General features: G+C 37.0%; 2 protein-coding genes across 2 annotated transcripts; one reads left to right on the top strand and one right to left on the bottom strand.

The window, feature by feature from the left end:
- The first annotated feature begins 844 nt into the window (after nt 1–844).
- LOC110259027 (putative olfactory receptor 2B8) lies at nt 845–1654 on the top strand. Its single transcript, XM_021082323.1, has one exon. The coding sequence runs from the start codon at nt 845–847 to the stop codon at nt 1652–1654; it is 810 nt and encodes a 269-aa protein (XP_020937982.1).
- Nucleotides 1655–9212: 7558 nt separating this feature from the next.
- Nucleotides 9213–10154, bottom strand: LOC100158163 (olfactory receptor 2G3-like). The gene has a single exon (XM_013996498.1). The coding sequence runs from the start codon at nt 10152–10154 to the stop codon at nt 9213–9215; it is 942 nt and encodes a 313-aa protein (XP_013851952.1).
- Nucleotides 10155–21190: the final 11036 nt, after the last annotated feature.

The raw sequence follows: 21190 nt of genomic DNA, 5'->3' as shown, positions 1-21190 counted from the left end.
CATGGCACAGTGGAAACAAATCTGACTAGGAACCATGAGGTTGCGGGTTCAATCCCTGGCCTCACTCAGTGGATTTAGAAGCTGGTGTTGCTGTGAGCTGTGGTGTAGGTTGCAGACACGGCTCGGATCTGGCATTGCTGTGGCTGTGGCATAGGCCGGGGGCTACAGCTCCGATTAGACCCCTAGCCTGGGAACCTCCATATGCCGCAGGTGCAGCCCTAAAAAGACAAAAGACCAAACAAAAAAAAAAAAAAGAGAGAGAGAGAATTTATCTTCCGTAACTGATAGTGCCTTTCAAAAGTGGTAATTTTCATCTGCTATTATATAAATGCACTAAAATCAGTAAGAGGATGAACTGAATTGGAAAAAAAATGAAATTGGAAAACAGTAAATTCAAGATTTAATTAAATGCCAATGAAATCAATTTTTCTCAAGCTGAACAGATCCAGCGTTTCTTTTTGTAACACATATTTTGTAATGCATCTATACTATTTTACTTTTATAATACCTCTATTTAATAAACTACAAGATTAGTAAATGAAAGTTGTGGGTTAAAACATGGTTGTTAAAATACAGGTATATAATTGCTAATTCTCAGTTTTCTTGCTGAGGGAATAAGAGGAAAAGCATTAATGATTTTATTTGTTTCAGCATCCCCTATCCAGTTCCTTTGTCACGTATATGTTTATGAGTCAGTATTAAGTCTAAGCAGAGAATAATAAGGTTTCAGAATTCTGACTGTGGTGTTTCCAACAAGTGGGAAGCAATGAGAAGATTCAATAACACTTTCCATCACTCCGGCGGCTTTGTTCTGGTGGGCTTCTCTGAATGGCCCAAACTAGAAATGATCCTTTTCGTGGCCATCTCTGTTTTCTACATCATGACCCTCCTTGGGAATTCAGCCATCATTATCTTGTCACGCCTTGATCCCAGACTCCACACCCCCATGTATTTCTTTCTGGCAAATCTCTCTTTTTTGGACCTTTGCTATACTACCTCCACTGTCCCCCAGATGCTGGTCAACATACAGAGCCACTGGAGAAGAATCAGCTACATAGGATGTGTAGCTCAACTGTTCATTTTCCTTGGTTTAGGATCCACTGAATGTGTACTTCTCTCAGTAATGGCCTTTGATCGTTATGTAGCCATCTGCCAGCCTCTCCATTACACTGTTAGCATGAATTCTCGCCTATGCCAACAACTGGCAGCAGTGGCTTGGGTAACAGGTTTCAGCAACTCCTTGGTGCAAACAGTGTTAACTTTCTTGTTACCTCGCTGTGGTCAGTATCAGGTGGAGAATTTCTTCTGTGAGGTACCTGCCATGCTTCAGTTATCATGTGTCGATACATGGATCAATGAAGTAGAGATGTATGCTGCTGTGGTGGTCATAAAAGTTATCCCGGTTGGATTAATTCTATTCTCTTACATCAACATTGTCAGAGCAGTGGTAAGAATCCAGTCTTCTGAGGGTCGCAAGAAGGCTTTCAACACATGCGGGTCTCATCTGCTGGTGGTCATTATGTTCTATGGTTCAGCCATTAGTGGTTATGCATATATGGCACCCAAGAGCAATTCAGCCAAATTGAAGGGCAAGCTTCTTGCACTCTTCTATGGACTCATAACTCCAATGCTTAACCCCTCATCTATACCTTGAGAAATAAGGATGTGAAGGGAGCAGTAAAGAAGCTACTAGGGAGAGAACAAGAGCAAGAATGGAACATGGCTTAAAGAATGTAGTCCTTTTATAATTCAAATACCGCATTCCAGAATGCCTATTGCCAGCTTCCATCATTCCTCCAGCTCCCAAATGACTGTGGCTGATTGTACTATTATTATCTATGTATTTCATAGAAAGTAAAATATTGATTATTCTCTTCCTGTGATAATCAAACAGAGCTCTAAAAATAATGAATTGTCATAGATTTCAGTGAAATATTGCATTTTCCTATGCCTTTTCTCATGAAGTTTAAAAAGGAATATCAAAATGTGATTTCTTATAATACACTAAATCTGGTGATTAAGGGAACAATCTTGAGACTTGTTTAAAAGGCAGAAAGCTGACTGCTTAAAATGACTAAATTATGCCACAACATTAGCAGAATGCACCTAGAGATAATCCAGAGGAAAATTTATTTCTTCTTCTCATATTCTTTTTTAAAATGCTGTCAGTATAGCTGTTGTGTATCTACTATAATTTTAATCAATATTAGAGTGGGACCACCTCAGGGGGCCAAGTGCATGCTGTGGTCATCTACACTGTTCTGGAGAAAAAGCGGTGCACATATGGAAAGTTCTGTGCAATACCTCCATCTGTTTGTTCACTTATCCAATCCTTCTAGAAGCTTCTTATAGCCTATTTTTAAAAATTCTACACATCATTCAATGGCAGCTTTTCCTTGTGGCTAGCCTACAGAGAACATGTATGTCTCTCATGTTGCCCAATGATCTAAAAACTTCTTGTTGCCCAATCAGTATATATTTTACTCTTGGTGCTCAGTCATCTTTATCAGCATTATAATAGCTATTCTCAGCAAACCAAGTGGAAAAATAAAGTTTTCTCTAAATTGAAAGGCAGGAAATCATATAGCGTCTTTACACAGGTTAGATATCCCTAAAACAATGTTGTATAAGTTCTATGCCTTTATGTAATGGCTGTTGGACGAAAGGCTTCCTCTAGGCAAAAGTGTCTGGGCTTGACGCAATTAATAGTCTCTTGCAGGTTCTATGAAAATGGCTCAAATATCTGAAAGAACGTTTCTACTTGCAGTACATCTCTCATTACATTTTTTTAAGTTTATTTCTTTTTTCTTTCTTTCTTTCTTCTTCTTTTTTTTTTTCTTTCTTTCTAGGGCTGCACTTTTGGCATATGGAGGTTCCCAGGCTAGGGGTCGAATCAGAGCTACAGCTGCTGGCCTACGCCACAACCACAGCAACACAGGATCTGAGTGTCTGCTACCTACACCAGAGCTCACGGCAATGCCAGATCCTTAACCCACTGAGCGAGGCCAGCGATCAATCCTGCAACCTCGTGGTTCCTAGTTGGATTAGTTTCCACTGTGCCACAACAGGAACTCCTCTCATTACATTTTAATCACATCTTTTATTCTTATGCAAATTATTATGTTCACATTAAGAACAGAGGAGAGAAAAATAAATTGATTTTTCTTCTGGGTGGATTTAACACAAAATACATAAAAGCATCCATTCAAAAATTGTAACGCAATAGGTCATTTTATTATGGTGACGTACACTTGCCCTTTGCAGATATGTTTTAGCAGTGACTATATAGTTCATTTCTCCTAAAGAGTGTGGAAATTGAGCTGATTGAGATGTGATAAAATGTCTATCACCTTTTTTTTTCCTCAAAAACTAATCTTTAAGAGCAGTTTTAGGTTTACAGCCACATTAAGAAAAAGGTTCAGAGATATCCCATCTACCTATTCCTCTCCCCCCCTCCCCCAAAGCCTCCCTGTCAACATCCCACAACAGTGGAATGTACATCTCAGGAAGACATCCCTTTTAACTACTGAACCTATATTGATATATCATTATTTCCCCAAATTCAAGGCTTACATTAGGGTTCATTTTTGGGGTTGTATATTCTATGAGTTTTAATAAATTTCTGATGACGTATGTCCACCATTATAGTATCATACAGAATATTTTCCCTGTGCTAAAAATCCTCTGTGCTCTGCCTAATTCATCCCTTCTTTCACCCTAACTGCTGGTCTCCATCCTTTTGCCTTTTTCAGATGACATATTGTTGAAATCACTACAGTCTGTAGCCTTTTCAGACTGACCTCTTTCACTTAGTAATATGCATTTAAGAGTTCATTGTATGGAAGTATCACTGTTCATTTATTTAACCACCTACTGAAGGATATCTTGATTGCTTCCAAGTTTTGATAATTGTGAATGAAGCTGGTACATCCGTGTACAGGTTTTTGTGTTAACAAAGGTTTATAACCCCTTTGGATAATTGATTGCTGGATCGTATGATAAGACTATGTTTAATTTTATAAAGAACTGCCAAACTGTCTTCTAAAGTGGGTATACATGTATGCATTTCCATCAGCAATGAAAGGGAATTCCTGTTGCCCCACTTCCTCGTTAGCTTTCAGTGTTGTGCCTGTTCTGACTTTTGACCATGTTAATAGGTGTATAGTGGTATCTCATTGTTTTAGTTGGCATAATTTGCATTTTCCTGATAACACATGATATGGAACATTTTTCATATGCTTACTTGCCATCCATATATTTTCTTTGGTGAGATAACTGTTAAAATCTTTGGCCCATGTTTTAATCAGATTGTTTACTTGTTGAGTTTTAATTGTTCTTTGTATATTTTGGATACAGTCCTTTATGAGGTATTTCTTTTGCAAATATTTTCTCCTATTCTATAATCTATCATCTTTTCATTCTATAATCTATCATCTTTTAAGTTATATGTGTAATTGATTTTTCCTCTTCTGTCCCGAACCTCACATATGTTAATACTATAAAAATATAAATTTCCTTGTCTTTTCTAATATGTATATTTTGTGTGTGTGTGCATGTGAGAGGTACAGGATGTTAAATATTTCAGATATTATCCTTGCATGTATGGTCCAGTAGTTTTTGGTTCTGGTGACACATGGTAATTGTAACTCTAGGCAACTTCCATTAAAACCAATTTAATTCCATTTAAACCAATTTCCACTGATTCTTCAAAATTGTGCTGGATATCATTAGAATAAGTAGTGATTTCCTCTTGTTGTAGGACTTTTATAGCTAGCCTTTATCATATTAAGAATGTTCCCTTCTAATGCTAGTATGACAAATACATTTTTATGTTAGCATGAATGGATGCTGAATTTTACCAAAGGCTTTTTTTGTACCTATTGAAATGATATGTTTTTCCTCCCTTTATTTTGCTAATGCAGTATATTACATTGATTGACTTTTCAACATTAAAACAACTTTGAATTCCTGGAATAAAATCAGTTTGGTTATAATCTATTTTCCTTTTGATATATTGCTAGAGTCAAAATACTAATACTTTGCTTAGAATTTTTCATTATGTTCCTGAGAGAGACCTATAATTCTCCTCTCTTGAACAAAGTGGGAAGACTTGAGGCTCCTGATATCAACATTTATTATTATGAGACAGCAATTAAAACAATGTCTTATGGGTTAGACAGGGATGATAATGAAACACAATAAAGAATCTGAAACAGACCCACATGAATTTAGACAATAGGTTTATAACAAACTTGATCATGAAGAGAGATGGGGAAAGGGCAATCTCTTAATAAAAAATAGTGCCTTGTCAGTTGGATATCCATAAAAAATTGATGTTTTTCTCTCAAAAATTATTTCACTGTAGATTTTAGAGAACATAAATGTGAATGACAAAACATCAAACCATCTGGAAAATAACACTGACAAATATGTTCATGATTTGATGGGTGGAAAAGTTTTTTAACTAATGCGTATATAGTACTAATATAAGGAAGTCATCAATAAATTAGATTTAATTAATATTAGAAACCTTCTAATCACAAGATACCATTAAGAAAGTGAAAAGGTGAAGTTCCCACTGTGGCTCAGTGGGTTAAGAACCTGACATAGTCTCGGCAAGGATGTGGATTCGATCCCTAGCCTCACTCAGTAGGGTAAAGATCTGGCATTGAGCAAGCTGCAAGGTAGGTCGCAAATGTGGTTTAGATCTGGTGTTGCTGTGGCCTGCAGCTGCAGTTCCAATTCGACTCCTAGCCTGGGAACTTCCATTTGCCACAGGTACGGCCATAAAAAGAAAAAGTGAAAAGGTAAACCATAGAGAGGGAGAAGATATTTATAGTACTTACTACCTCAAAATAGACCAAAATATAAAAATACCTAAAAATAGACCAAAATATAAAAATATCTAAAAATCAAGACAAAAAAGACAGATAACCTAATAGAAAAATGTCATAAGTCTTGAATAGGTGCTTCACAAAAAATAATACTTAAATGACAAATCAATATACAAAAATGCTCAACTATCTTAGTCATCATGGAAATGCAAATTAAACTTACAATTTAATACCACCGTAAATTTCCCAGAACACCTAAACTAAAACAGACTAATATCCCAAGTGTTGTTAAAAGTGTGAGCGGAATAAATTCTCATACATGGCTGGTGGGAGTCTAAATTGGTTCATCCACTTGGAAACTGTTAGGCAGTGTACACACTAAAGCTTAGCATATGCATACCATATTATGCAGGAATTCCATTCCTAGACACACTCACCAAAATAACTAAATTAAAACATTCATACAAGCAGTATTAATAATAATAGTAAAATGATACTATTTTAGCCAAATAGTAAAAAAATCAGTAAATTGTATTATATTCATAATATAGACTATTGTATAGCAATGAAAACAAAATACTGCTACATGCAGTATCCTGGATGAATCTCAGAAACAAGTTAAATGAAAAGATTATGTTATGCATTATTCAATTTATGCGAAGTTCAAAAACAAGTAAAACAAACTTTGTTTTTAGAGTATGAGTAGTGATTACCTGTGGGTAGGAAAGTTGAGATAGTGAATGGAATGGGAATGATGGGGCTTCTGGAGAGTGAGTAATGTTCAAGTTTCTCATCTGGGAAGTGATTTCATGTGTTTTTATTTTCTTTTATTTTCATTTTGTGATAATTCATCACATTGACAATCACTTTAGTGTTCACCTCTTCTTCTCCATTTTTTTTGTGGGGGGGCACAGGTGTGGCATATGGAAATTCCCAGGCTAGGGGTCAAATCAGAGCTGCAGCTCCTGGCCTATGCCACAGCCACAGCAACACCAGATTTGAGCCACATCTGCAACCTGCACCACAGCTCATGGCAATGCTGGATCCTTAACCCCCTGAGCACGGCCAGGGTTGGAACCCACAGCCTATGGCTACTAGTTGGGTTAGTTTCTGCCAAGCCACAATGGGAACTCCTAATCTTTTCTTCTTTATGTCAAGAGTGTATAAACTAGAACCTAACGCTAGGAAGAAATACATAGAGCAATTTTTACAATAAATTACTAAGCAGTCTAACTTAAAAAGAATAAACTTAAGTAATGATAATATTTATGTTTTCTATGTATAAGTATATATCACATAAAAAATTTAAAATTATTTTAAAATAATGCAGATTGGTTGGGTTTCTTATTTTATCATATAGCCAAAGTTATTAATTAGATTTAGAAAATATTTTTAAATTCTGAGTTATAGTTTGAGCAAAAAAAAAAACTTAGAAAGTTAATCCATCATTTAAAGTAAAAGGATAAATTATTTTAGAAATCTAAGTTTCTTTTACTTTAGTTTGATATAAACACTTATTTATCTTTGGAAATCAATCATAACTCTATTGCATTTTCAGAGAAATTATATTTTAACTCATTACCTCCCTCTACATGAAGACGAGGAATACTGATTTGTTTACTAAAATATATATATTTATAAAAACTGAAAGTTTTGTAAACTCTTAGGTAGATTAGATAAGTAAGTGTAGTATAAAATCATCTAAAGTAAAAGCAGAAGCATTCATATAGTAAAGACAGAAAGACATATAACTAAATATCATCGCATTTGTCCAGAGGCCTAACTGGTAAGAAATCTTATAGCATTATGACTCCCTTTTGAATCTGGCAGGACATTCTCTTTTCGGAGTTCATGTTCCTTAATAATGACACTGGTTTCCATCAATTTCCCATTAAAGTTTGGGAAATATTAAATCTTGATTTATACAGCTGTAGGAAACCCTCATTTTTCTGTATCAGTTTGTTCAGTTTGCAATGGCATAGATTTTTTCCTCTCTGCTTTATTTAGTCTATTTAAAGAGTCCTGAAAGAATACTGATTTCAAATTCTTTAATCATTTAAGGTTTTTGGTAAACTAATAAAAGAAGGCTGAGCATGAGAGGTTAGGGATTCAGTTTCCTTTTATTTTAAGGTAGTATACAATTTTATGAAAGCCAAAAATACATGTAAGAGAAAGTGGATGTTAAGATATACAAATTCCATTTTGGCAGACACTGACAATTATTGGCCCTATAATGGATATAGATTTAAATAGTCAGAGTACTGGGGGGAGGAGGAAGAGTGTTCTGACCTTTCAGATGTAGGGACACTCATAGTGGTACAAACCCAAAATGCACAGAGAGGATTCTATAAAAAAATCAGAAAGACACAAAGACTAAAAACCTCCCAACCCTGTATCTCCTATACCAGGAAATATAATTGCTAGAAATATTGGAATCTTCAAACAAACAAACATGCTCACGCACGGGCATGCACGCACACGTGCAGACGCGCACATGTGCAGACATGCACACGCATGCACACACACACACACACACACACACACACACACACACACACACCCCCTCAAATGAATTACATTCAAATGCCTCATTTCTCTTCATCTGACAGGGGCTGGATTCCTGAGACCTATCAACTAACAGAAGTCACTTAATCATCTAAATGTAAAAATTAAAATTTAAAATCTACTATTGCTGATGCAAGTGTGGACACAATTGCTATGGACAATCAAAATATCAATGAAAATCTAACTTGACAAAGAATCAGATTAGAACATAAGAAACAAAGGAAAAAGAATTGAAAGTCTTAATCACCAGACTTACCAAAAAGGCTAAGGGAGGGTGAGTTGCAGGATCAAGGAATCCAGTGCAGATAAGTTGGACTTTAGGCTACCTGTTTCTGTTGGTCTAAGGGTAGGATCCAGATGGGCAATGTCTCAGCAGATCACTAGAATAAACTGCTGAGGAGTAACTCAAAAACACCTAGCTCATTAGTAGCACACTGGGTTTATTTATACAAAAGATATCAATCAATAGATTAATTTAACAAGGCAAAGCCAAGATTTACATAAGAGAAAGGGCAGAGAGGGAAGAAAATTAGCTACAGAGATTCTGGAAATAGTCATGTTTGAATTTTATTGAGTAAACAAATTGGCTGACAGATAACAAAGATGTCTATAAACACAATTTAGCTTTGAGTACCTTAATAGGGAGACGAAAGAAAGCAATTTCAGCTGCTTTGGGGTTCTCCAGAATGTCTTGTGAGTTTGGTTTTGTAGCATATATTTCAGGCTATCTCTGGATAATGCCTTCTGGTGTCTTTCCTTCAGCACTTCCACCTTAGATAGGCCAGGTCTGTTATTTTACATCATAAGAATTTCTTACTCTGCTGTGCTCTGATCTTTTCGTACCAGCCTCTTCAAAGCCCCCTTTACATCTTTGTTTCTCAGAGTGTAAATGAGAGGGTTAAGGGTGGGAGTTAGAACAGTATACAAAAGGGTTATGAACTTTCCTTGACTGTGGGCATAAGAGCTGCTGGGCTGGATATAGATAGCTGTGATGGTCCCATAGAAGAGGGAAACCACCAATAGGTGAGACCCACAAGTGCCAAGGGCTTTATGCCAGGCTTGAGCTGACCTGATCCTCATTACTGCTTGGACAATGCATCCATATGAGATCAAGATAAGTGCCAGAGGAAGGAGGAGGAGCACCAAGGAACCCACAAAAAGCTGGACCTCATTGGCATGAATGTCTATACAGGCCAACTTGATCATGGCAGGCACTTCACATATAAAGTGGTAAATCCTGTTGTTCCCACAACGGGGCAGCCGAAGGGTGATAGTGCCCTGGATTAGGGTGTTGCCCATTCCGCTCAACCAAGCCATTCCTGCAAGAGACTGGCAAAGCCGTGAATGCATAACCCTGGGATAATGGAGTGGTCGGCAAACAGCAGCATAACGATCAAATGCCATGATAGCCAGGAGAACACATTCAGTGGATCCCAGTGACAGGGATACATAGAGTTGAATGGCACAGCCTATAGGACTAATTGTCTTGGATGGACCATGGAGGTTCCACAGCAGCTGGGGAACAATGCTGGTGGTAAAACATAGGTCAACAAAGGAGAGATTGCTAAGAAAATAATACATAGGCGTGTGGAGAATGGGATCCAGACAAGAGACCAGGATGATTGCTGTGTTGCCCACCAGTGTCAGCAGATAGGAGATTAACACAACCACAAAGAGGATCTTCTCAAGCTGAGGCTGGTCAGAGAAGCCCACCAGTATGAAATCATCTGCTAAACTCTCATTACTCTTCGTCATCACCCTGCTTGTGAAAAGGAGAGATAGTACATATGAAAATATGGATATTAGATAGTGAGAAGCAATTAAAATCAGAAATACAGTTGAGAGAAATTGACCCCAAAGGTGGGCTAGGAGGGTGTGTGCCATTTGGGAGATAGAATGGAGGAGAGAGAGAGCTGTTATGTCTCTAGGAGAAAAGTAAAAGTATGTGGAACTTACAGAGAACTGTTAAAACATATGGTGACATAAAGTAGACCAGGCAAGAGGTGATTAATCATTAATTATTGCTCAGTTCTAACAAATTGTATCATTTCCCCCCATAAACCCACCCTCTTCTTCCCATAATGTCATGTAAGATTATAAGTAAAAGAAAGAAAGATGTCCAATCAACAAACATCTTTGTAGCCATTCTATCAGCTGTCAATAGCAAAAAACAGCAAATAAGGATCAGGTATATTTTTTGAAAAAAAATTACATGATTATTTCAGTATCCTACACTGACACATATACATCTCAATGTTGTGCTAAGGATGCAATGTGAAATAATTTTTATATTAAAACAATATGATGATTAAATTAAATTAATCAAGTAATGAAAAGTATTACTTAATAGATACCATCTATGTAATAATTTTCTTTCAACTTTTTTTAATATAAAAATAGAGGGCCTAGTTTATATGGTATTACAGAGTTTTCAGAGAGAATCATTCTTGTAAGTTGTGAATAAATTTTTAGTGCCTTTTTTTTTTTTTTTTTTTTTTTTTTTTGGCTTTTTGCCATTTCTTGGGCCGCTCCTGCGGCATATGGACGTTCCCAGGCTAGGGGTCTAATTGGAGCTGTAGCCACCAGCCTACACCAGAGCCACAGCAACGCAGGATCCGAGCCGCGTCTGCGACCTACACCACAGCTCACGGCAATGCCGGATCGTTAACTCACTGAGCAAGGGCAGGGATCGAACCCTCAACCTCATGGTTCTTAGTCGGATTCATTAACCACCGCACCACGACGGGAACTCCTTTAGTGCCTTATTAAAAACACTTTGCTTTTAATCAGATATTTTATTTTTATATTAATTAAAGGACCTAGAGTTCCTCAAAATTGAAGTTTTTGATTTCATTAAAACTGAAGTATAGTCTGGATTTTTGTTTATATAACTTTATATTATATAGTAGCAGAGTAACAGTCTGTTGGACGCCTTTATAATGTCACTAATTTAGTAGCACCTTAGAAGAGAGTAGATTTATATTTTTAGACTCTACAGGCCAAGTCTAGACAAACTTAGAGACTCTAGATGTGGAAATGAGAAGGAAGTATCAGTGATGGATCACAGGTTTATTATTTTGAACAATTGGGTGTCATCTACAGAGAAACATAAAAGCTGAAAAAATCTTTTGTAGAGACAATACTAGATCTACATATTTCTGCTTATGATTTCTTTAAAAAATGAATAGATAAAGAAATGTCAAACATGACTCAGTCCTTTTTTTGACTCTTTGTCACATACCTTCTTCCTAAGTCATCCACTTGGACATACCTAGTTTGCCATAATTAGGAACCATCAGCATTCCCCCCAACAAAAAATTTGTCACTTTACAACTTTCTATCTTATTCATCATTGCATAACTATCCAAACTTAAATTTGAATATGATGAGGACAGCTTTGTATTTCATGCATTTTTACCAATATATTATGTCATTTAGTTTCCTGAAAGGACTTTTAATTCACAGCATCCTAGATGGCAACACATTCTAGGTGGTCTCTTATCTTTTGGTTTGTATTCTTCACTACCTTCCTGTATATCATTGTGAGAATCATACAAAAATGGGATGTTTATCAAGGTAAAAGTTTCATCTCTGAAAATGTAAAATTCAGAAATTTAGTCATTGAATTTAAGGCTCTGTACTATTTCAGTTTCCTTTTCTGTTTTTAAAATTATCTCCCAACATTTATATGTTGTTGTAGCCAAATCAACCTCTCTCCTCACATAAGGTTCTAATTTATTGAAACTATTTGCCAGCCCCATGTCTCCTCCTTTGCATGAACAATCCATATTGTTCACCCTTAACAAATTCTGCTCCCTGTTAATATTCATCAATAGATCAACATTTTTCAAGATGCCCTCAAATCCTTACTCCACAAAACACTTGTCTTTTGAAATCCTGAATTAATTTGTAATGTTGTGTCAATTTGCATAAGGACCTATTTCATTAAGCATGCAAAGTGTTCTAAAATGGAAAATAACCTCTTAATGGGGTAAGATATTTTTCTTAAATATCTTTCATATTATCCCTAGCTTGCAGGTCAATTTTTTTTAACATAGTCAAAACCAAACAAATATGTTTTGAAGAAGCTAACACCTTTTCTCATTCTATTATGCCAATTTCCCCCATTACTACTTGCTGAGTAGCAAAAATTGTGTGTTTAAAACATATTTAAACATAAAGCAATATAACAACACATAGTAACATTAATTTAAAACCAAATATCTATTTCAAAGGACCTACCTTATTTCCTTGCTGCACTAATCCTCCCATTATTCAGTCAAAAAGCTTCAGCATTCTCAGAAACTCTATCAGAAGACTCGTTGTTTTTTTTTTGTTTGTTTTGTTTTTAATGTAAAGCTCTGGGAATTCCCTCACTGGTGCAGTGGGTTAAGAATTGGACTGCAGAGGCTTGGGTCACCACAGAGGTGCAGGTTCAATCCCAGGCCCGGCACAGTGGGTTAAAGGATCCAGTCAGATGCAACCCCTGGCCCAGGAATTTCCATATGCTGTGAGTGCCAACATTTTTTTAAAAAAGTAAAGCTCTGAAATATAGTCCCCAGAAATGTTTTAGGGTGTTTTCTTAAGGTTAACCATATATAAATAGTCTTCAAATATTCCCTCTGATACAATCATCATGTCCATATATATTTAACTCACCCCTTAGCCCAGTTCCATTCATGCACTTGTCCCCAGGAAAACAGAACCCATGAGCATCATGATTTACTGCATCCCACACTTTAAACTGCATATGTTTAATTATGAATGGAGTCTCTTCAATTCTCTGCCAGTCTTGAGAAAATAGAATGATTCGAAGAATATGGGGAATAAAAGCACATACATAAAAACATCCATGAACAAATATAACATAAACATGCATATATGTACATATCCCAAGTCATGATTTTATCGGAAAGAATTTATATCTTCAATACCTCAACAAACTGTATAATTGGAAGGAATTTAAGAGAACAAAGAGTTAGAAGGAAATTCTTCCAAATGTAGAGAAACTACACTTTCTTGTTTCATATTTCTGCATTACCCCTTTCCTGAAGGTTCATTCTTCAAAATTAAGGGAGCTATACAAATATTGTTTAATTCAAATTGAATTCCTTTTAAAATTAGTAATACTAAGTTTAATATGATGTTCATAAATAGCAACACTTTTGAGTTCTCGTCGTAGCTCAGTGGTAATAAACCTGACTAGTATCCATGAGGACATGGGTTCGATCCCTGGCCTCACTCAGTGGGTTGGGAATCTGGCGTCGCTGTGCGCTGTGGTGTAGGTTGTAGTCACAGCTCAGATCCCATGTTGCTGTGGCTGTGGTGTAGGCCAGCAGATGCAATTCCAATTCAAGCCCTAGCCTGGGAACTTCCATATGCCACAGGTGTGGCCCTAAAAAGAAAAGAAAAGAAAAAGAAGGAAACAACAACACTTTGTAGAAAGTAGACATGAAAACTGGGTAAATTATTGGCTAGGGTGGTTTGAGGAAGACAGACATGAGCAGTTGTTATGTTTTCTGTATTTAGATACATATATATATACAAGAGAAAATATGCAGTTCTCATTATCTCCTCACCTCTGAAAATTTTGTCCTTTGCTCTTCTAATTAATTTAGTAAGTCAGGAAGGCGATGATGATTAAGCTTTCCAGAACCATGAGGTTCTGAATATGCATCTCTAAATCCAAGACAAAGTTGGGGTAATAGTGTTTATTTCTGGAGCCAGAACACACTGAATTTTGTAACTATAGCAGGAATTGCTATCAAGTCCAGAAGGGGACCTTAGGGACTCTACATTCCTAATAGGGCAATTAATACCAAGCACAATAGTGACCAAGAGCAAAGGTCTCTTAGGGAAATGTTACAGAATGAAACTTCTGATCACATAGATCTTCAGTCTTGAAGACTTAGACCTCAATTCGTATGCTAAAATAAAATCTTGGAAAAGTGAAAATAAAGTTCTCATCTTCAGCATAGTACATGTATAAAAGCATGATTTCTGTGAAATTATCACTGTCACTATCCTATTTAAATAATCACTATGTAAATAGAACATAATTAGCAAGACCTCAGAAATGGAACTCATGTACATGTGTCACAAATTGAAGTGTGCCAATAGGATAGGTTTTCATGTGTGGGTTTTGTTTCAGGAAGATTACAGCAGAAAACTTAGTAGTAAAATATTTACCTCAGCCAGCATTTCCAAAACTTTTCAAAAGTTTCTCTGGTCAAATAAGTTTGAAAGACTCAGCATAAACACTCCTTAGAAATTCACAAAATGTACCGGTACAGTAAAGCCAGTGCCTGTTTTTATTAGCTCTCTTTTAGAACATCACCAAATTATTTGTCCACAAAGCATTTTATTGAGTAATGCTTGTGAATATCTCATGTAAATAGGATAGTAGAATAAGTTTTCAGAGACTCTTTCCTAGAAATACATATTTAAAAATAAAAAGGGCAATTGGATATTGACATCACCTGGGAATGAGTAGCTGTAGTCATACAACAAAAATGGATTTTATGAAGAGTGATCTTGAAATTTCTGGGGTCAGGCTGAAGAGGACAAAGGAAACACTTACCTCACTTATGACTCCAAGAGGATCCTGAAACTGGACCCAGTGCATTGTCTTCCCTAAAAACAAGCTGAGGGAGTTCCCTTCGTGGCTCAGCAATAGCGAATCCAATAGCATCCATAAGGATGTGGATTTGATCCCTGGCCTCACTCAATGGGTTAAGGATCTGGCATTGCAGTGAGCTGAGGTGTAGGTCACAGATGTGGCTCAGATCTGGCATTGCTGTGGCTGTGGCTTAGGCCAGCAGCTACAGCTCCTATTTGACCCCTAGCCTGGGAACTTCCATATGCCTCTGGTGTGGTCCTAAAAAAAAAAAAAAAAAAGCTTCAAGTAGACATTTTACATAGATAGGTGTAATTTATATATACACACATATATATATAGGTGATAATGGATTTGAAATAAAGATATACACAGATGAAATTAGGTTAATTAATTTTAACTGGTTTTAGGCATAGAATAACCAAAGTTATAAATTATTATTTAAAAAATTAAGAGTATAAGAATTAAGAAATGATGAATAAAAACATTTCAAACATTCTAATATCTTCTCATTTCTCTTTCTACAGTTTGTAGAAAATACGATTAAAGGTGCTTATAATAATTTGAGAGTAACTCAGTTATTTAATGCTTATACCACCAGATGGAAGCAAAGAATCTGGAAAAAAATGGCAAAACTCATGAAAAGAAAGAAAAAAATAGAAAAGTGTTAAATTTTTAAAAAATTGAAAAAAGTGGTGAGGTCAGCAGAATTGTGGAATAAGAGGCTACAAGTGCTCATTCTCCAACAAAAACCTCAAAAAGGAAGCATTATTAACACATATCAAAATCAACATTTCCAGAATTTTGGAAAAATAGTCAAAGGATTATAGCAACAAACTAAATGCTGAATGAAGATGAAGGCAACTTGAAAATGGCAGGAGAGTTTTGTGGTGTCTTTACTTGTCCTTGTTCCACCTACTCTTGGACACAGAATTAAAGTGTTGGCAGCCTGAGTTCCCCGTATGAGACCCTGGACCCTGACTCTGGAGGGAACAGAGCAGACCTTCTTTACAGATTATGGTGTCTGTTTTAACCTGTCTGGGAGCCACTGGAAAGGCTGATGCAACATGCTCATCTTTGTTTCACCTAACTCAGAACACAGGCTGCAAAAGTGGCTGGTGTTTCTCAAAAATGTGGCAAGGCAAACTAACAAACGCGGGTGCCTCTGGGAAAAGACTATGAGTTGGGACACATGAGGGGTTGTCTAAAGCCCAGAAGCAAAGGATGGAGTATATTCTTTGGAAAATTAGAACATTCAGGAGCATCCATGTATATGGGTGTAGTGGACTGAAAGTTTGTGTTCCCCTAAAATTTATATGTTGAAAATCTAATGTGATGATATTAGGAGTTAGGACATTTGGTAGGTAATTAGGTCTTAAGGAGAGAGCCCTCATGAATGGCCACAATGCCATTATAAAAGAAATCCCAAAGAGCTCTTTTTCCAAGTAGGCACTTTGTCAAACTCATGTGTAACTTGAAGATTACTATGATTTATTAGTTTGAAGCCTTTACAATAAGCAGAATAAAAGTTAACTGTATCAATACAACACGAAAGTTACTTGTGTAGTTTTCAGAAGTATTTTTTTTGTGTGTGTCTTTTTGCCATTTCTTGAGCCGCTCCCGCAGCATATGGAGGTTCCCAGGCTAAGGGGTCCAATTGGAGCTGTAGCCGCCGGCCTACACTGGAGCCACAGCAAAGCAGGATCCAAACTGCGTCTGCGACCTAACCCACAGCTCACTGCAACGCCGGATCCTTAACCCACTGAGCAAGGGCAGGGATCGAACCTGCAACCTCATGGTTCCGAGTCGGATTCGTTAACCACTACGCCAGGAAGGGAAATTCCAGAATTATTTTTGATCATTATTTTGTTTAATTCAGATAAAAATTACAATCTGAGTATTTTAGGAGTTCTTGCCATGGTACAGTGGGTTAAGAATCTGACTGCAGTGGCTCGGGTGGCTGCAGAGGTGGGGGCTCGATCCCCTGCCCAATGCAGTGGGTTAAGTGATCCAGCATTGTTGCAGATGAGATTTGATCCTTAGCCATAAAAGGTGTAGCCATAAAAAATCTGAGTATTTTATAGAAATAGTTTAGAATGGTCAGAGGTTTGGTTTGCAGTAGTTTATTTCACTTGAATTCATAACATAGTATGTACACAGTTCATAGTATGTACATAGTATTACATACTTAGCAGTTACCTATTATATAGGTTATTCATTATATTTAACTGTATATAAGATGTAGATTCATATTTTACATTGTCTTTTACATTTACTTATTTTTCTTCCTAAATGTTAGTATTTGCCGGCAAATAAAGACAGACCTGTTTGTGGCAATTCCTGAGGGACAGAATCAAAGTACATCTTGAGCCTCTCTAGTGAGAAGAAAATGTTCCCAGGGGGAGGGAGGGAGGATGTGGATTCAGAACAAGGAGAAATACTGAATACTGAAGTGTAACATCTTCCTTTTTGCTTCAGGAAGGAAGAAAGCCCAAATATATCATGATGTAATCAGCACAGCCCGGCGTGTGTGTGGTGTGTGTGTGTGTGTGTGTGTGTGTGTGTGTGTGTGTGTGTGTGTGTAGCTGAGGGCTCTGCTAGGACATAATGCTCTCTCACGAGACATGAGCTTCCTGGGATCAGACACGGTCCTGACGACAACAAAAGCTTCTCAGTGCATAGCCTTAGAAGTGAGGACTGGGGAGCTTTACATCCTCTGAATTTGGGGAGGTTAGAAGGAGAGTGTGCAGACAAGATCAGGGAGTGGCTCCTCAGAAGCCAATACCATCTACTTTTTCCCCTCAAATATTATGAGTAAAGGTATGTGATATAACTGATGTCTTAAGAAAAGAGGGTTGTGGAAGTTGGTGCATTAGTGAGAAAAAGGGTAGCCCATACCCAAAGCATTATTCAGGTCTGGCCATTTTATTTTTATTTTTATTTTTTCGCTTTTTAGGGCTGAACCTGTGGCATATGGAAGTTCCCAGGCTAGGAGTCTGATCGGAGCTACAGCTGCCAGCCACAGCCACAGTAATGCCAGAGCCGAGCCAGATCTGTGACCTACACCACAGCTCATGGCAATGCCGGATCCCTGACCCACCGAGCAAGGCCAGGAATCAAACCCACATCCTCATGGATACTAGTTGGATTCTGTTGTGCTGTGCCACAACAGGAACTCCTGGCCATTATTTTTAATCAGTAATTTTCTCCTTCTCTGGAAAGCATAACAATTTATTCAATTTGCCAGTACCCTGCCATAAAATTTCCGTGAGCTCCTCTAAATTAATCATTTCGTGGGAAATAGATATAGCTCCTAGTGTTGGGGGGTGGAAATGTCTAGATCCTCCAGCACATTTTAATCCAATCAAATGATAATATGGTTTCCGCTGGTTTATGTTAAGGCATCACCCAGGTAAATATTAGGTTCTTGATGAAATTGCTATGGGGAATTGTGGAAGGCGACGGGATAATCATCTCTACAATCTTTAATGACCACCTTACATAATTGTGTCTACTATTAAAGTGTTTTGAAATGACAATTTCGTAGTAACAAAGGCTAATTAATATTGGTTTTTTTCTTGCATGCCAGGCACTGTCCTAAATGTTTCAGGTAAAATATCTAATACTTTATCCCATAGTTTCCTTTGGCTGATAGGAAATAAATTTTCATTATGAAAGCAGAGATTAATAATGGATAAGTCAGTTAAGGAGCATTTCTAAATTGTGTGCAGCCGACCAAAATGAATCGCTTTTGCTGGTTTACTTCCAAAACGGAATTATATAGAATGTGCTTGTCTTGGATCTTGGGGCTGGGAAAGGTGGCACATGAAGCCAAGCCGTTGAGCTATTAAAATTATCCATTTCTTTCACACATCCAACTAGGACTGATAGTCCATCTCAGGATTTAAACCTCCAGAATCTTGCCCATGCTCATGGCCACTTAATCTTTTATTATGGGAACAGGAATCTATCAATACAGTTTATCACTGGGCAGAAAACTCCTCCATCTTTAGATTCATATCACAGTGCTTATTTACTTGATGAGTGACTCAATATAGGTTAGTTTTATAGACTGATAATAATAGAGGATATTGCATACATGTCCTATGAGTTCATTACATGAGGCTTTAAAGGACAAGAGGCTTTGATGGTGATGAAGCGCATTTGAATTTCTTATTTGAATTCATGGCTGCCTCTACAATGTTGGCACATTTAACACAACACGACTCAGCAAGAAAGATGGGAAGGGCTTCATCATCCTTCCTTCACGTGAACATGATAAATCAGAAACTTTAGGTGAAGAAAATATTATCAGATGAGAGACAGAGAATGTTCATACCCAATTGTACTGCCTGGGATGCTCCTTTCTGCAGACCCCTGACACCTGCCTTGAGCATCTCACTAAGCATTCTTGGTTACATAAAGCTGACCTCTACTGCTTGGATCTCAGGATCCCTGTACAAGGATCAACAGAGAATGAATCCTAAAAACAATGGAAAGTTTAATTTAAAAATCAGATTTTTTACCTGGTGTAATATTATTCCAAGTGACAGGGAGGGAGAAGTGAATTTGACTGCGTTTTTTAATCCTTACCTCCAATGAGACCTATACATTTATTTTTACATGATTTAGTATTTATTTCTAGGCAGAGTATCCTTCTTTGTCAGTTCTAATATTTGAAAGCACTAGTAGACCCTCACTACCTCTAATATCTTATTTTCTCAACTGTCTCAATTTTGTGAAGTTTTAAATTGTCTTATCACACAATGACTTTTTTTTTTTTTTTTTGGCTGCATTGCGGCATTCAAAAAATTCTTGGGCTAGGGATCGAACCCGAGCCATGCAGTGACCATGCCAAATCCTTAACTACTTGGATCCCGGAACTCCCCACATGTGACTTTTAATGACTAACCGCAGGCATCAGCCTTTGTGCAGTCAGCCCTCACTCTGTGCCATTCACCAGTAGGCCTGTCTCATTCCCACATCCTCTGACTCCACCCCAACATAGGCATTGCATTTGCTATCTACAGTCTAATGGATGAGGATATTTATAAATGAAATCTTTGTGATGTCACTAGTTAAGAGTCAGGCATTCTCCTTTTCTGGTTGGGATTTCCCCTCGGTCCTTCCATCAGAGTCCCTGAGGAAAGTGGAATGTGTCCCAGATACAGGAAGATAAAATGAGTAAGGTACATATTGTGTATTTAACTGACAAAAGGGATGACAGCTTCTCCACATCCACACTTTTCTATGCACCTGCAGAGACTGTTATTGAAAGAGATATTAAAAAATTTTGAGTTAAAAAAATAAATTTTTTTTTTTGCGAGCTATGATGGTGCACATGAAAAAAGTATTATTTATTGATTAAATTATTAAGTAGAGAATGTTTAATCTTAACAAAATGATAAATGACCTAGATGCGTGAGCAAATTTTTCATGTCATGTACAATGAGGGTCCTGGAAATGTGCAGAGTTTTTGTTTGTATTAATAGAGTTTTGAATCAGTCCACTTGTTTCATCTTAGCTTTTGGGAACTTTTGCATAGTTTCACCGATACCCAAATTAGTACATTAAAATGATCTATAATAGACAATTTTCCCAGGACATTTAGGTGCCATTTTATGTTTGTATGTATGTTTGTATTTTTGCTTTTCCTCTTCCTTCATGGTAGATGAATAGAAAACATGAAATGGTGATGAAAGTAATGAACAGGAGGAATGATTAGGGATTGTGACATAAATCCATGAGAGGTATATACGAAGGTAAATTATTGTGACAATATGCAGTATATAGCCTGCTATACTATAACAATATTTTGGAGTAGTTACCATTTCCAAGTTTTATAGGATTACTCCTCATAGCAACCCTTTAGAGAAGTCCTACTCCTTTATAAATCCTTTTATAATGGGAAAGTGAGTAATTTTAAGAAAATTTTAGCTTTGACCCAGCACTAGATGGCTGTGCTAGGATCTGAACCCAGACAGACACTAGAGCTCTGATACTGGTCTCAATACGGATTTGAATGTGTTGTTTTCTCTGTGATTGTACAGTAATGTAGTGCAAATGTACTTTTTACATATATTGTGAAGACCTAACTTTGTTTCATAAATTTTGAATCTCAAGAGCTACTTTTACCTTATATATACTGCCATTGAAATACATTTAGATGGGATAA

The sequence above is a fragment of the Sus scrofa genome, unplaced genomic scaffold, assembly GCF_000003025.6.
Source record: "Sus scrofa isolate TJ Tabasco breed Duroc unplaced genomic scaffold, Sscrofa11.1 Contig661, whole genome shotgun sequence".
NCBI classification, from domain to species: Eukaryota; Metazoa; Chordata; class Mammalia; order Artiodactyla; family Suidae; genus Sus; species Sus scrofa.
Note: the sequence above shows the minus strand (reverse complement) of the source record. Positions and strands in the feature narration are given on the sequence as shown.